Source organism: Corvus hawaiiensis, chromosome 13 (genome assembly GCF_020740725.1).
Source record: "Corvus hawaiiensis isolate bCorHaw1 chromosome 13, bCorHaw1.pri.cur, whole genome shotgun sequence".
Taxonomy (NCBI): Eukaryota; Metazoa; Chordata; class Aves; order Passeriformes; family Corvidae; genus Corvus; species Corvus hawaiiensis.
Genome location: NC_063225.1, coordinates 3,393,242 through 3,410,652, shown reverse-complemented (window position 1 = coordinate 3,410,652; position 17,411 = coordinate 3,393,242). Strand labels below are relative to the sequence as shown.

The 17,411-nt window shown below is 40.6% G+C and overlaps 1 protein-coding gene across 1 annotated transcript; it reads right to left on the bottom strand.

Moving 5' to 3' along the window:
• Window positions 1-10,479: 10,479 nt before the first annotated feature.
• Window positions 10,480-14,779, bottom strand: RAMAC (RNA guanine-7 methyltransferase activating subunit). Its single transcript, XM_048318221.1, has 3 exons — window positions 14,717-14,779; window positions 13,229-13,403; window positions 10,480-11,633 (listed from the first exon to the last, which is right to left on the bottom strand). The coding sequence occupies exons 2-3, from the start codon at window positions 13,393-13,395 to the stop codon at window positions 11,444-11,446; spliced, it is 357 nt and encodes a 118-aa protein (XP_048174178.1). The 5' UTR covers window positions 13,396-13,403; window positions 14,717-14,779; the 3' UTR covers window positions 10,480-11,443.
• Window positions 14,780-17,411: the final 2,632 nt, after the last annotated feature.

Sequence of the window (17,411 nt, the reverse complement as noted above, 5' to 3'; positions counted from 1 at the left end):
CTGCTGCCAGAAGTGCTCAGTCAGGTTAGAGGATATGGTGAGCTGGTTCTGCAGGGGAAGAGAGCTCTGGACTGTATTAAAAAATGTTTCTAAATATGAGACACACTCTTCTGTGTCAGAAAGGGAAGTGCTAAGATGCTAATTAAAGATAAATTTGAACTTGGAGAAATTCATGCCCATCATTGGCACCTTTGATTTCTGAATTTCAGACCTAGCCCTTCTGCTGTGTGGATTGTCACTGTTGGAAAAAGTGCAAATAGCAAAAGAGGATGACACTTCATGGTTTAAGTGAAATCACTTGAGAATGGTTAAATCAGGTTTTCTGATTAACTGACTCACTTGATAGTGTAGTATGTGAGAGAGTGAATCAAACACTTAATTTTCCTTTGCTCTGCTGTCTGTGAACAGCATCAAGCCGAAGAGACACCCATCTGTCTGTCTTCCAGATTATGTGCTTTCTCCACAAAGGAGCCTTTGGTCTAATGCTACATGCTTGTTCAGTTTTAGAGGATAAATACAGCCCACAGTTTCAGAGGATAAATAAATCTGTGACTTCTTAGTTGTAACAAAAAAGTGTGACTGGAGGCAGGTTTGGCAGCAGAGAATAAGCTATCGAGACTGTCACGAACGTTGGATTGGCAGCAGAGGAGATAACTATATTTAAGGGTTTTAGAGAAGAACTTGTCCTAAATAATGAGGTTTGAGCCAATTGTAGAGAGCAGGACTGCTGATTATCCTATATGCCTTATGTGTCCATTTTCATGAAGGACAGAATCTTTTCAAAAGAAAAATGTCAGACTTCTAAGTAAGAAAATAAGAGCATATAAACAAGGTATAGAAACCTCTGGGTTTTGCCCCTTTTTTTCAGTCTTTTCTGTTTATAATAACTTACAAATTCTCATTCTAGATTTGGGAGGGGGGGTTCTTGGAGATGCATATTCCTCTGTTCCTTTGGTAAAGCTCAAAATCTCTTGTTGCCCCTGTAATACAAATAATAATATGAGCATAATCAAGGTTGTATTTGTTTTGTGATTATTCTGAACACTGGAGACTAACAGTAATTATAATACCATTAAATAGTAATGGAAAAAGATTGAAGAGTGGATCATGAGACTCCTGGAAGGAGATGAAAATCTTGCTCAGTTTTCTTCAGTACTGCATTGCATTCCTCTCTTTTATGGCAAAAAGAGGAACCTAAAATGATTTCTGAAATGCTAAGGGTCAAGAGTGCCATGTAAAAGACAAGTTTGTGTGGGAAAAACTAAGCAGAAATTAATTCAGTTTCAGTAATTAGTTTCCTGTAATTTTAGCAGTGCAGTAGTAGAGATAATCCAAGATACTGCATTCAGAGCCCAGAGACAGGAATATAAGTGTGAATTAAGCAATTCTTCCATGTACCTCTGTACCTCTCACCATGCAATCGGGCTGCTTTACAAGGCAGTGTAAGGTGGTATTTTTCTCCAGTCTTCTTTCGTTATGTTTTCACAGCGTAAAGCTCCTGTCACGTGCTTGAAACTTTGTGTAATCCAAGGGATAAGAACACTGTCCATCTGGAAGCCAGGTAATAGAATTTCCTGATAACACTTGGTGGCAGGATCCATCATGGCCAGAGGTGTCTGTGTAGGTTCTGTGCTTTGCATGTGGGATAGAGCATGCTCCTCCAAGGAGCCTTGCAGCAGCTATGAGGCCATTGCCTTGCCCTTGCTTTGGGATGGGTGTGTTTTAGGGGAAAACAGATTTCTTTTGTGCAGTTCAGTCTGTCTGCTTTGTCATGTGTGAGCCACAATGTGTACATTGGGCCCTGCTTGCACAGTGTCTCTGTGGCTGTTGCAGTGTTGACAGTGTTCATTTGTGAGGAGAGATGATGTACATGACCCTGGCTAATGATCCTCTAACACACAGTGCTTCCAGTCCAAACTGAAAGACAGCATCCAAGGAGAAGGACAGGCTATGCATGATAAATACCTCTCCCACTGCACAGTCAGAGTAGGCTCATCACAAATGTTAAAAATGGAACTTCATTTTCCTTGAGCTTTTCAATTTCCTGTTAATACCTTTCACAGGGGAAAACATGTTTTTTGTCAAAATCATTATTATTTAAAGTCACATAAATTTGAAAGCTCTTAGAAAATGACAAATGTGATTTAAAATACCCATTTTAATTGTTTCTTAAGTATATGATCTTTGGTTTATTCCTTTATTTACTTTTGTGTATAGTGAACTTTCCTGATAAAGAGTCAATGAAGAAGATTTATAAACTGAGTTTACTATAATCACATTCTGGCCTGTATCAGTATTCAGGATGTATTGCTTATCCTAATCTGAAGTGATGTGTTAATTTGACTTGGAAATGGAGTAAGATGTGGACACAGAGTAAACAATTTAATGAATTAAATAAAATCATAACTACAGCTAAGTGATTCTGCTGTAGTGTTTTGCTAGTTAAAACAGAAGGCCATGCTGTTACTGCATGGGAATCTGCAGTTTATCAGCTGCTGGCAGATAATCAGCCCTGTTACCAAACTGTGCACGGTGCAGCTCTGCCTGCAGGCTGGCAATGTCACGGGGACGCACGGGGCATCGGGAGCCGCGGAAGCAGCAGCCCCAGCGTGGCACTTCCCCACCCCAGCTGTGATGCAGATGTTACACACACGAGATCCTTCATGCATTGTAACATTTGTTTAGGTTCTCAGCATGCTGCAGTGGACTGAGTGCTCCTATATATTTATATCTGTAATGCTCATAGAAGAAAATGTGGTTTGTTTAACAGCTTAGTCGATAGGAATTCGAATCAGTTCTGCTCTTTGGACCCTTTTCTTTCTGAAGTCTGTAGTGTTCTCCACCCTGTCTGTATTAAACCAGGCAACTCCCAGAGAGGTGTCAGTGATTTTTATTACCTACAGTAATTTTCTTTTGTTTAATAACCTCCTCTCAGCTTTTGAAACTGAGGCACTCTTGTGTCATTTACTGAGGTTATCATATTAAACTCCTCTTGTCTCTTGCAAGCAATAGTAGGGGTGCTCCATAGAGATTTTAATGGTAGGGGCTGTAAGGATCCTGAACTCAGCTGGGATCTTTGAATAGGCTGCTTTTATCCCAAGTGGTGCAGACAAAAATACTACAAAGTCACCGCCACACACTGTTCCACAATGAAGCTGTCCCAAAATAACCAATCCATAGCTGATGATAAACAGTGTAGTGGGTGAAGAGCTCTCAGGCTTAAGCTGTTGTTGAGAGAAGGAATTGGCAATGAGCCCCAGGGCTTCAAAGAATAGCTTTCAGAGGGAATCCTGACAGTTTCTATACTAGTAGCAGAAAATGTGAAGAATCTGAGAATATTTCCTGAGCCATGTCCTGGGTGGCATGGTTAGGGACAGGTTTCCACCTTTCAAACGTGGTATGGGAGGTGTGATTGAAAGAGACAGAAGCCGTTCATCAGCCCATGTTCCTGGCACTGCTGTGTGCATTATGTGCAGCAAAAGTGGAGTTCAGCCAGAGAGCAGCTGAGTGCGTGGACAGCTTTGAATCCAAAGACACGACAGGACCTGCTGGGATGTCTAGGATCCTCCCCCACAGAATTAATGAGAAATAGATGCCATATGGAGGAATTCTTTTGCCAATGGTCTGTGATGCCATCTTTGTCCTCCAGTTCTCATCAATTACAAATGTCTTTTAAATAGATTTTTAATTAACCTTCAGTTATATGATTTCATCTTCTCAGCTACTAAGGACACTGACCTTTCAGTAGACTCTTCTAGAATAAGACTTTATTTCTGATAAGAGACTTTTGTTGCAATGGCAGATCTATCACTCTTTTCCTTCACCAGTACATCCCCTCTTCCATCATAGCTGACTCATCCATTCCTCCCCTCACCACTGTATTTTCTTTTCTTTTCCTGTAGGTGCAAAAAACAACTTTACCTTTTATGTTTTTTGAAACTCAGATGTTTAACTATGTAATTTTAGTTGTTTGTATCAACATTTTTGCATCTACTTGGGTTTTTTTTTTAAAAACAAGCACTGTAATACTTCTAAGGCTGGAATTTTGCTCACCCTTGCTGTGACTGTATGGTGTGTATGAGAATGTTTATAAAATCAATGAAATATACATTAATAGCACATTCAATACAGTAACTGTCACAAGCTTTATTGATGTGGAATCTGGTTTGAGTAGATTTCCCCCTCGTTTTTAATTCACCTCTATATAATTCAGTGTTAACTATCAAGTTGGAGTACCCACACATCTTAGTTATGATGAGGCTGTCTTTATGCTACTTAAATTTTTTAAGGCTTTTTCTACTGTACCCATAGGATTAGAATCACATCGTGTTTACTGTAGGTCTAGCTTTGAGAGCTTTCTAGGCTACAGAATCCCATATATATATATATATATATATATATATATATATATATACTATATAACTATGGAGTGACATAAAGACACTGTTTAAAACAAGTCACTGCCTTCATAGTATCTTTGGGTTTAGTTAAAAAAATATTTTAAAATCAACAAATAAATTAATTTGCTCACCAGAATGTTTCTAATACATTGTGTTGGGACATACAGACCCCAGCTGAGATTTATATACCATACCTATGTTTTATATGGAGTAGCTGCTGCCTGGTAGGTTTTGTAGCCAAAATGTAGAGCACAGAAGAGGAAAACAGGGCACAGAACCACAGTTTTACAGATGGAAGCTGAGACACAAAAGGGTTAAATGTGATTTGTAGCTGAGCATGTAACACGCATGTCTGGTTCTATTTTTGAAAACATCCTTTTCACTTTCTTTTTAGTTCTGGAAGAATGACTGGAACTGTGGCAAAATTGTCTTTTTAGAATTTTAAAGTAGCTTTAAGAGTCTTGTCTTCAGAAGTGCTCAGATATGAGAAGCTAGTAAAACAGCTATATCTGAAATAACTGGCCTGGTGCCTGTGTCGTGATAGGAAGGCAAGAGTAAAAACAGTATCAGATTTAAAAAGCATTTCTAGGTCAGTAGTGAGAATATGTTTAATGCAGGTGTGCAGAGAAGTAAGATTAGGTTTAGCTTTTATTATCTAGCACTAAATCCATTTTGTCTCTAAAAACTAAAATCCTACTGGTGGGGTCTAAAGAGGTTGTTCAATTGGATTTACCCAGACTGCAGGATATGTAATAAACAGTGATTTGTTCATTGTCCCTTGGATCTGTCCACCTTGCTTAAGGACTTAAACTGTGCCAGTGTAATAAGCCAGCTGCTTAACTGCGTCCAGATTCTGTATTTTGCCAGCTTGTTCTGTGATGGGGAGGTCCCTGGAGTCTGTGGAGGAAGGAATTTTGTTTTGTTTTGTTTTGTTGGTGGTTTTTTTTGTTTGGTTGGTTTTTGTTTTTCATTTTTTTGTTTCCCTCCCCTCAGGCTGTGATGTGGCCATAAAGTCACTTGATGACCAGCAGTCAAATCTCAACACTTCCTTACTGTCTTTTGCAGGATACATGGGGAAACAGCCATGAAAGAATCCTTTAGCTCAGCCATGCTCCCTGCCCTCATTGCCAGTGCTCTAACACCATCCCTCCACTCCCATTTTCTCTTAGAACATAAAAAAAAAAATTAATCCTTCTGATGGAAGTATCCTCTGAGCCACAGAGCTGGAGAAATAGGATTTGCCCATGTTGGCGATTTAAGGTAAAGCTCCTTTACATTCTTACAGGAGTTCAGCTGGGGTTTAGAGGAGCATATGTGCTCCCCAGGCTTGATGCTCCCTCAGCTCACTTCAGAGCAGGTGTTTCAAGTGTGTGGCTTGCAAATGAGTAAGATGAACTCGATCTGAGAAGAATGTGTGTCCCCACAGAGCTCCTGCACTAAACTGATCTAAACTCCAGAGGTTTTGTATGCTGTATTTAAATGCTCATACCATTAAAACCACTGAAGCAGTATTCTTCAATGTGCTTTGGTTTAGGTCTCAGTGGCCTTCATAAATCAAAATGATATGATGACTGAAAACCAGGCTTTGCTGTGGAAAAAATAATTTTCTTGTTACGTAAAAAGAATATGTAATCATTTGAGGCTGGTTGCTTTTGGCAATTATTAGTGTAATTTTATTTTTCTTGAGCACATTTTCAATAGAAAAATGTGTAATTTCAAGCATTTCTTCAGAAACAAACCTCAGACGTGACTTTGGACAAAAAGCATCCACTTTCTGATCATGCTAAACCTGGCCAAAAGCTGTGTGAAATGTCTTAAAATATAGTTGGGCTTTTAACTTGTACCTCAGCAGTACTGATTATAATCTTAAATATTTGATTTATGTGGATATTTAAATACCATATTGTCTTTCCTCACACAGAATAAGAGCATTGAAAAAGCTTAGTGTCTTAATCATTCTTTGTAACATGTTTCAGTTTGAAGGTTCTGCTTGAATCCTTGAAGATTGTTTTTTTCATGGATGAGATTGAGCATTAATTATTTCTGTAGTTCTATAACAAATAACTAAGTTATTTTCATGATATAGCTCATTTCTTGAATAGATAAGGTTTTTTCTTCAAACAATGAGCAGAATCAGTTTTGATCCTTGTTATTGAGACATCTTTTATTAATGAAGCAAAGTTTGAATTCTACAGTATACAACAACAACCCCCAAAATAAAAGGGAGCCCATACTTGGGGGGGGAAAGCCAGCTGCTGAAGTATGATTTGATTAAAAAAAAAGGCATCTCTGTGTTAGGATAAAGACAACATTCATTTGTTTTCATGCTAGTCAAAAATAACACGGAAGTTATGCATTGAGGATAGTGATATGATTTATCCTGTTGTGTGTTTATCAGACTTGGAGTAAAAGGTAGGTATTAGCAATTTCCACCATCTCTTGTAAGAAATATGCATTTTAACAGGGCAGGGTACTTAGTCAGGGGCGAGCTGCACAGAAATAACACTTTGGCATTGCTTTTTCACACAAGCAAATGAGGACTGACAACCACTAAGCGCAGTCCAGGCTTTCTGAAGAAAAATATAGGCCATGGTAAACACAAAAATACATTCCAGCCTGCAGAGCCTAATGAAAAAATAAGCCTCTTGAGAGGCAAGATCATTGTGCACCACCACAGCATGGTTGCCATTGACTCTCCTGGCAGTGCTGCAGCTGCTGGACTCAGTTTTGATCTCTGGATTCACCTCCGTGTGTTTTGAAACAGGCTGAATTTTTCCTAGGTGCTTTCAGGGAAACCTGATCTGCCCTATAATCTTGCTTAGCTTCTGGGCAGGAGAGTATCAGTGCTGTGCATAGTTCAAGCAGGGTTATGTAGCTCTCTTCTAACCTTCAGGGACAAGGAGACAGATTATAGCAATTTTTCCTGATTGGCAAGTGAAAGGCAAAGGAAATGCAGTTTTGCCAAATTGCTCCCAAGGTGCAAGTAGCTGCTATAAAGTGCAGTCCTGTTTTCCCTTCCTTCTTGCTTCATGTTCATACTCCTCTTGTTTGTTAGCATTAGAGAAGGTGTGGCAGCACAGTTGGACCAGCCAGAAAAATTCCCCAGAGTTGTGTAATTTGGAGATTTTTGTTTTACTTAAGGAATAGGGATGGTGACAGATAAAACCTTCTTTATTTAATTTGGTACAAAAAGCTTTTCCTTTCCAACATCTCAGTACAAGAAGCAAATGTGGACATGTTTCTTGGTTAAGCAGAATACTTATTAGCAAATTAATAGTATGAGTTTAAATATATTCAAATATATAACTGCTGCAACATATTAAAATACATTTAAACAGTAGATTAAGTATCTTTCTTGTTCAAGGAGTTGAATGTTGATTATATTTATATCTGAAATGACATTTGTCTGCCTGGTCTGCAATCTCTACTAGAGAGCTTCTTGAAAGTAGTTCAGCTTCTAACTAACCTTTCAAAGCACATCTGCACATTTTTGTTCCCAGCTGCACAGACAGAATGAAATAGAGGTTGAATAGCAGTGAAAACTTGTAAGACTGGATCTCACAAATCACAGTAAGATTTTTTTTTTTTACTGTGCACATTCTTTTACATTCAAGTTTCTAGGGGCTTAGCTGTGATTTGAAAGCCTTTAAGCATTTTTTTAAATGCTAGTTAAGAAATTGTACAAAAGCTATTGATTTTTCTTAGTTATTTGCCATAGTACCTGTAATTTAGCATGATTATTCTTCAGTATCAATTAAAAATCCATGCAAAATTGCTGTATGCCTTCAGGAGTGGATTTAGAGCTGCTGCAAAGCTCTATTCAGAACTTTGCATTCACACTCTCGGTAACGTGGCAGTCATTTTTTAATACATAACACTTATCTTTGTTTTATTCATGGTAATTATGATGTCTGAGCAAATGTCAGATGGAAGAGATCTCTTAAAGTCAGATTCCAGACACTGAATTTTAATGTTTACCCTGCAATCTCCAGCACAGTTAAAGCAAACAATTTCTATAGTGTCTGAAGTTGCCCAGCTTCAGTTTTATCATCTGTAACACAGTGTAATGCACAAACTGTAATTGCAGGCAATACTTAGCTGGTTTTATTTAGCTTGAAAGAGACAGTAAACTGGACTTTATCATAAATACTAATTCATCTAAATGGGAACTGAGGTAATATATTTTGGATTTTATGTATTTTTCTGTCTGGTGCAAGGCATGCATTTATTTAGCAATGTATTCCTCTCCCCCCACCTCCCCAAATTAAACTTTTGCCATAATTGTTCTAAGGAAAAGTTTTGTAAATAATACAAGCCCTTAAAGTTGAATTAAGAGCTCTACTGGTGAGGCATGTGGGAATTATGAATATAAAAGCACAAACTGGGAAGCTGCACTGGCCTGTCTCTCTCCTGGTCTCAGTCAAGAGACTCAAAGTAAGACAACTGAGACCATAAAATGTGTGATTCTAATTCATAGCTTCCACCTAGACCATCGTGATCTATCTGCTTCTACAGTCCACCCACAATGTTGAAGATTGGATTTGCCATTTTCTGGCATACTACACCACCGGGCCTTTTTTTGGAATGCTTTGCTGCACAGCCAGCAAAGTGGGATTCACAACACTGTCACGAAGATGGAAAGAGCTGGAGAAGAACTTGGGGAGACCTAAGAGCACCTTCCAGTACCTACAGGGGCTACAGGAGAGCTGTAGAGGGACTTTAACAAGGACATGTGGTGACAGGACAAGGGGGAATGGCTTCAAACTGAAAGAGGGCAGCTTTAGATGATATTAGGAAGAAATTCTTTCCTGCAAGGGTGGTGAGACACTGACACAGGTTGCCCAGAGAAGTTGTGGATGCCCCACCCCTGGAAGTGTTCAAGGCCAGGCTGGATGGGGCTTTGAGCAACCTGGCCTAGTGGAAGGTATGGCAGGGGGTTGGAACTAAATGATCTGAGGTCCCTTCCAACCCAAACCCTTCTAGGGCTCTTTATTCACTAGCTGAAAGATAATCAAAATAATAAAATAGTTATTGAGCTTGAGGAAAGACAACAGATGAAACAGATCTGTTCCTTCTGCTGCGTTTCATTTCAACCTGAGATGCTACTCCAGATGGTGAGGGAGAAGAACATCCTGGTACAGCCTGACTTCCGCGGCATAGCTGGCAGTGTCAGGCTCTTTGCAGGAAGAGATGCACTCCCTTCTTGGAGGCAGGAGCCTGGGGTGTTGGGCACTCTGCACATGATTCTGCATTAAAAGGGAATTCCACCAAGGGCACTAACTTGCAGGCTCTCCACAGAGCAGAGGTTAGAACTTTGTATTATCTTGTATCTCCCTTTGTAAAGGCTCCACTGTATTAATGAGGATTCAAAGAAGTGCATTTCATCCAGTAGAACTTCTTAGAGGAAAAACAAACCTCTTGTGAAAAGATTTCTAACTGAATTCGAGGCAAATACTTCAGGGAGTGGGATATTAAAACCTGTATCAGAGCTAACAGTATTATAAGAAAAGCAGAAAACAAATACTTAGCAGGTCAGTGAAGACACTTGTGTATGACAGCCTATGCAAGAGCTACATCCAGTGACTCTGTGTAAACACACCCTTTAGCTCTTAAAAGCATCTGATGAGCTGGGGGACTCTGCTTTTGACTTCTGTGCTTTATCTTCAAATCAAGATGCACTAATTTGTGCTCCTTATCACATAATGCCATGACTTTTACAGCAATCTGCAGGGATGGGGCCCTGTTTCTGCACAGCAGCTGAAGAAAATGTCAAGTACAAAGATACGCACTGCTCCCTTGATACAAATTAGCTGATCACGTAAATGGGTAAACAGAGAACTCTGACCCTATTAGAACAGAATGCAGATAGTGGATTAACACTCCAGACTTCTAATTAATTACAGCGTGTCTCATCCTTCTGATTGCTGTTGAGTAGGCCATTTTGCTAACTTAAGCCCACAGCTGTCCACTACTAGCACTTACCCGTCAGTCCAGCTCCTTGTTCAGCTGTTGGCTGAGAAGAAAATGCTGCAATCCTGAAGGTCTCAAAAGCAGGTTTCAGAAATACTCAGAAACATCCTTACATGTGAACTCTACTTTTATTGTGTGAATACTTAAAAAAACCCATAAATCTTAAATTCTAAGAACTGAGTAACACTCTGCACTGTTTATGCTACTTTCCCACACAGAAGAAAGTACAGACGAGTACTGACCATAGTTCTTTTCTTCTATAACATACACAAAGTATTTCATGCAAACTACAGTAGCGTCGAAGTTTTACAGCTTTACTGAAATGGGAATTCCAAAATTTGTTACGCACACACCAAATTTATTTGAAAATGACACATATTAATTAATCTAAGTTTGATATTACTTCTCAGGTAAAAGTTATGTATCACTGAACTGCTACAAGAAGATATCTATCTAATTACTTATTTTTTATCCAACTTTTAGACCACTTTTTAAAAGGAACTCTGCAAATGCACTGAAGCCATTGAGTCAACAGACACTATGCCGACCCCATAAAATATTTCAGTAATAGGATCTCTCTTCTCAGTTTTAAGGCATCTGAAATTCAAACCAAACTGAGCTTTTCTCACTGTCAAAAGCCAAACTAAGGAATTCTGAAATTCTCTCCACAGAAAGACACGGTATGTTATTTTCAAAAAGAGCTATCTTAAGGCAATGCGCCACTGCTACAGGCTGCATACAAACCACAGCTATCCTCCCCTCACCTGTTTTGGTTTCTAAAATGTAACAGAGAGAAATCTCAGTGATGGAAGAAAAGACGTACTAGTACATATTCAGACAAAAGAATGAGACAGAAATTTAATCTAAAATCTACAGACTCCAAACACACTCCACATAATATGCTTTTATTGTTCATAAAAGGAGTTCCCTTTTTCATTTCACGCTACAGAAAAACAGCAATGGACTGTTACACTGATTCTTCAGTTATCTACAAAACTGTGGAAAAAATAAGAGAACTAAAAGCTAACTGAATTTGTTACATAGCATCACTGGACGTTCAACCCACGAGGATGTCAGTAAGGATGGTAACGAGGCCCTGGGTTGTAGGAGTTGTAGCCATATTGTCCGTAGTGGGATGAGTAGGATTGTCCTTGCCTGTGCTGCTGGTAGTTGTTACCCCAACCTCTTTCTGGCCTCTGATTAGATCTGTAGTCACTTTGCCAGTTGTATCTGTCCCCTCTAAAATATCTGCCATCTTGAAACCTGCAGTGAGGAGATACATCAAAGTCTGACATAAATCATCAAGTCTAAAAAGATGATTGATAATGAATTGTTGTATTTGGCAGTTTTCATGAAAACGGTCATGTAATTCTTAATACACTCAAATATTTGTATGTTTGTATGACAAACTCATCACAACATATCTACAGTCATCTGAGATCACTCATGAATTTCTCACCCAACACACTAGTTGCTAAGCTACGAAGGACAGTCTGTTTCCTTACACAAACTATTCCCAGGCATTAGGTGAACCACTGGAAGTTTGAACAGAGACTCCAGACCATAAATCTAAAAAACAACCCCAAGGCACATCCGTAGTGCATTGAAGCCAGGTCCCATCCAGTGGCTTCGTGGTTGAAAGCTTTGGCAAAGCAGGCTTAGGTACAGTTACAGCCACCTAACAGCAATGAGTCCTGGAATTTGTATATTCCCTAAAACACATACTAAAATACTGCTACCACAGTCTCCTGCAGATTCCCACACTCAAGACACAGTACCTTATCAGTGGTATTTAGCCATTGTTCAATCTAAATTTTGTCTTTTCAGCTCTATCTCAATTCCCATCAACGCTTGAGCTGCCTCATAGTCATTTTGTTTGGAAATGGTGTGGTGTAGACAAACGACATTTGCATAAAGTTCACTTTGTGACCATAGTGTAGGTGTAAGAGTTCATCAGTTCAAAGAGCCACAGAGTTTTTAAGAATATCTTAAACAGTCACCTTTTTTTAATCTGTGATCCTGTGTTTAACTTAATGACAAGCTTCTCAAGTGAGAAGAAGTTAGAATGTTGTCCTCCTTTTCTTCAGATAAGGCAGAAATCCTATTTAGATATTTAGCTAAGGAGTCTTCCCAATTCCTGGCTGGACTGAGTTTAACTACTTTATATTAAAGGCTGATGTTAGTATTCCCAAATGTACTATATGCTGTAATTGTTGTTTTTCAGTCACTCAAAAATCTGTCCAAAATTCAGTAAAAAGCTGCAATTGTATCTTAAAGAAATAATTCAAAGTCATTTGCTCTGGCAGGTAACACTGTACTTGCCACACAGATTGGATGATTGATTTTACAGTCACTTCTACTGAATAAAAGAAATACAGCCTAATCTTAAAAAGTACGGCAAATATTTAGCTTACAAATGAAATGTTTTCTGGACAGCTAGAGCAGATAATCACACTATTAGCTTGTTCTTTTGCACACCTTCCTGCCAGTTATCATCCAACATAAGACAGGGTGCTTAGTTTTGCAAAAATCTCATCTTTCCCCTCTGGAAAAATAGTCCTGGCTGAGCAGGAACAAACCCCAGGGCAATGGGTTCAGTGGTTCCAGCTCATTCTTTACTAAAAAGCAAGTAATTTAGTACTTTTATACACAATGCAAAAACTTTGCCACTCACTACACAGAAAATGTAAAACCTCATTACTTTTCAGAGAAGACTATATTTCTCTTAAACATAGTTATCTATGAGGTAACAAGGAAATAACTTCTATGAACAGAACAGACTCCTATATTTCTTCTGAAATAAATGATCATTTAACTGTATTTGTGAAATGACCACGATTAAAAAGAAAAATCAGTACCGATCTCTGTTTCTCTGGTTGCCACCAGATCTGTTTCTCCATTCTTCAACTATAGGAGGGGGATCTGCAGGGCGTTTTAGATATTCCTGGTATTCTTCATCATCTGATGTGAATCGATGAGCAAACATCATTTCATAATTCGGGGGCATGTCAGCCAAGGAAGTCATTCTGAAAACTTTAAACACAAACACAACAAAAGTGGCTTTAGCAAGGTATGAAGTCTGTCATTGTAATAGCCACCAAAATCCACATAGTGAAAATGAAGGACAAAGAAAAGTTACACTCAGATTAACATAGCTCTTGGGTTTTGGGAAGACAACACAGATGTTTCACAGAAAAAAATACTTCAGAACATGCTCCCCATCTACTCCTGATCCACTTTTAGCAGGAAAAACATTCCTACAGTCAACTTGAAAAGTTTGCTAAGGTAGAAGATCATGCAAAGCCTACAAATACACATAACCAGCAAGACAGGCAAAATAAATTTATTCACAGTAATGTATGTGTTAATAACTTGATTTAGGGAAAGGTCAGCACCTAAGAGGATGCTAAATTACCTCACAATATGCCTGTCTGATGGGATTTGTGTTTAAGGCTTTAGTTTCCTTGTTTTTGTATATATGCATTTCCCATTCAGATGTTGGTGTTATCTGGGACTTTACATCAGCAAAATCTGGTCTTAATAGCAAATACTGAGAAAGGCTCTAAGCCCACTGTTTTAACAAGCCCCATGTAATTTACAGCATTTATGGTATCTGGCTCTGGACTTCCAGAATAAGCTCTTCTGCTGTCTCTGGATTTGCTGGCAGGAACACAAGAGCTAAAATATACACCCTCAATGGCCAAGCCCAGTTTGGGGCTTCTGTCTGCTGTACCCATGAGCAGACCGGGCCTAAGGCCTTTCCCGGGGAATCCGTGCCGTGCTCCTGTGGCCCCAATTCCCCTTCAGCAGCCCCAGACAGGCGGTGTCTGCTGCCTCCAGAGCCCCTGCACAGCCTTCCCCCCGCCAATGACGCAGCGCACACCTCCCTGAGGCAGGTGGAGGAGTAATTCCTGCAGGATGCATCCTCCTTTCCTCTGCCCGGAGCTAACCTCGTTAGTTTTTATTACGAGCTATCTCCAAGGAACTTCGCTCCTCAAGTCTAGGGCAGTCGGGGTGAGGGCGGCGGGGGTAGCACTGCCCTGGGGACCCGCCGCTACAGCTCCTCCTGAGCAGCTGGAGCTGCTCCCCTCACGGTCTATCCCGTTAATATCACATTCATCCCGCGGGGGCCGGGACCGGGGGCACCCGGCACCGTCCTGCACCCAAGGCCAAGCAGAGAGCGACGGAGGGGGCTGGCTCCCCCAGGAGGGCTCTGCCGGAGGCCTCTCCCCTCACAGCGGGCCGAGCAGAGCTGAGGGGGGGCCGCGGGGGTCGCTCCCGCTCCCTCCTCCCTCACAGCCTCCCTCCCTCCCTCCCTCCCCCCCAGCCGCCCCGCCGGCCCTCACCGCGCCTCAGCCGCCGGAGCCGCCGCTGCGATCCCGCCTCTTCCGGGCCGGGCCCCGCCGCTTCCCGCGCCGGGGCGGGACGGGGCACACCGGGGCGGGACGGGGGATACCGGGGCGGGACGGGGCACAGTAGAGCGGGACGGGGCACACCGGGGCGGGACGGGGCACACCGGGGCGGGACGGGGGATACCGGGGCGGGACGGGGGATACCGGGGCGGGACAGGGCACACCGGGGCGGGACAGGGCACACCGGGGTGGGCAGGGGTGGAACAAGCGATTCCCCCGGGTTAGGGTTGGATACAAAGCGCGTGGCAGGGATAGTATTGAGGTTTGTGTGGCGCCTCCGTTCGCTGCCACGCGGGCTTTGAGGAGGCGACGCCTGGAACGTCTGGGTTTTAACAGAAGGGTGCAAATGAAAAAGGTGAAGTGAGCGTGGCGCCTGTGGCTCTCTGTAATGCCATTTAAGTGTATTTCTGGTATAAAAAAGCTTAGGGATGTGTTGACTGCTACGTGAGGAAGGTAAGATGACGTGAAGCTTTTTGGCAGGTAAATAATTCCGTGAAAACCAAAATAATTCTGTGTAGGCGCCTGCTCCAGCAACACATTTGCGCTCCCAGCTGGTGCTGTAGATCGCGGTCAGTCTTGTCACCCTTAAAACAGGTAAAGTTATGTGTGAGCCTCAGAACTTCAGGCTTGTCACCTGCAGCACGGGCGAGGTTAGGAGTGGTGGCATCGAGACCTTCCCGCAGCAGAAATGGTGTCGGTGTCCCTGGTCCCCAGTTTGCCTTGTTCCCACAGCGCCGAAGTCTGCAGTGCTGACTAATTTCCACAACACTTAAGCCAATGTTTTTAAAATGGTCTCTAGTGCTGTGTATAAGAAATGGGTTTTTTATAGGACCCTTCAGGAAGCAATGTTTTTTTACAAGCTCTGCTAGAGATTCTATTGCTCGCAGGCACTAGCAAAGCATAGAGACTGATAATCAGGTAGATCACTTGAAACAAAATAGCCCAGCAACAGCAATAGCAGCATCCAATTCTCCAAAAATATTAGAACAGAATAAGTGCCCTTTGTTTGATATAAACAGCAATAATTACAATCTGCTCTCCTGTGTGACCTACAGCAGGTGTGTATTGTCACTTGCAGAATAGGAAACGATGACCTCAATCCAAACAGCATAATGCAAACACCGTAGCCTAGATAGCTAGTTCTAAGCCAAACAAATTGTCATTGAGGCTAAAAAATAATATCTTTTTGCTTAAGTTTTCCCCATATAATCCCTCTCCTACCGACTGCCCTTTTGTAATGGGCAGAAGTAAGTAGGATTTTATTTCTTCTCCAGACATGTTTCATTTTGATCACTGGATATTGCAGTTTCAGGTGTGTCTACAGAGGATTTCATGCATAAAGTTAATGAGATGATTCTTAATAAAAGGTACACACTTCTTTATTTTTGAGGCTCTAGTCTGCTGTTTCATGAGTGGCAGTTTTCATTAAAAGATCAAACTTAATATTAAACTTTTAATTATAGACTCAAGTCATCCATACAGTTAAGCATGCACATAATTTAGACATTATATATAAGTTCTGTTGAAGGCATGGGCCCCCTGTAATCCTTATAAGCAGTATCCTTCAGAAATTACAGTTTTGGTAAGGTGCTCTCATCAGCATATTTTGCATACAAAAACCCTTGCAGGGAATGGCAAACAATTACATATAGTATATATGTATACATTATGCTTTTGCTTTTGTTCTTTTTCGTTACATGTCTTTATGCCTGCTTTGGGTTATAACATCAAGAAGGAGGTCATGATCCAGGCAATATCCTAAGATCTCTTACAGACGTTATTCTGAAATTCAAACTGCATATAAAAAACCCCAAATGACAGATGATTTTTAAAGGAATAAAGGCACTCAAAAATTAGTGTTGTCACTGGGTAGACCTTTCAACACCCACTAAATGCCTCACATAGCACATACCTACAGACTAGGTGCCTGAGTACTTAAAAGGTCAAGCTCCAAGTGTTGTCAAGACAGAGAAATTGATAATCCACTCTTGCAATCTTTCTGCTCACTTCAAGGCTCTCTGAGTAATTAATGTGTTGTTTTTGTGTGAACACCATCTCATAATCAGCATCTCTGAAGTCTACTGCAGTGTGATAAAGCCTCGAAGGGTTTGCTTTTTTCCTGTGGATTTCATTATGTTAAATAATGTGCTGTTAGATTAAGTCTTATCTTCTAAATTTTAAACTAAGACTTTTTCCTTGTAGCCTATTGGAAATTAATTAAGCTTTTGTAGAATGGATCTTCCTGGCTGAACAAAGGAGTATGTGCTAAAACTAGCTAAGTCTTGTTTGCCTTGAAACAATGGAAAATGACAATGGTTTTTATAGCTATTTAGCCTTGATAACTCTTGCTGTTCTGTCACAGGACTTTGTATTTGATATTTTGCCTACATCCCCAGCTTCTGGACTCATGTATTTTCATTATACTCAACTTTCATTTGAAAATTAATTTCTAGCCCTTCTTATTACAGACAGTTCTTGGGAAAGGAGGTAAGTCTGCTCTACAGGATAACCAGCCAGAACCAAGGGGCAAAAGGAAAATATTGTTCAAATTTTATTTGTTTAAAATCTTATATATTTTGCAATTTTCTGTTTCTTTAAGACTGTGTTCATTGCTCTCAGTGGAGCTTGA

What these genes read in the sequence shown, in the direction of transcription:
- RAMAC (XM_048318221.1), bottom strand. Translation starts at nt 13,395, where the DNA reads ATGACTTCCTTGGCTGACATGCCCCCGAATTATGAAATGATGTTTGCT. An exon ending in AACCAGAGAAACAGAGATCG is followed by an intron (nt 11,634 to 13,228) that starts GTACTGATTTTT and finishes TCCTCACTGCAG; the next exon opens with GTTTCAAGATGGCAGATATT.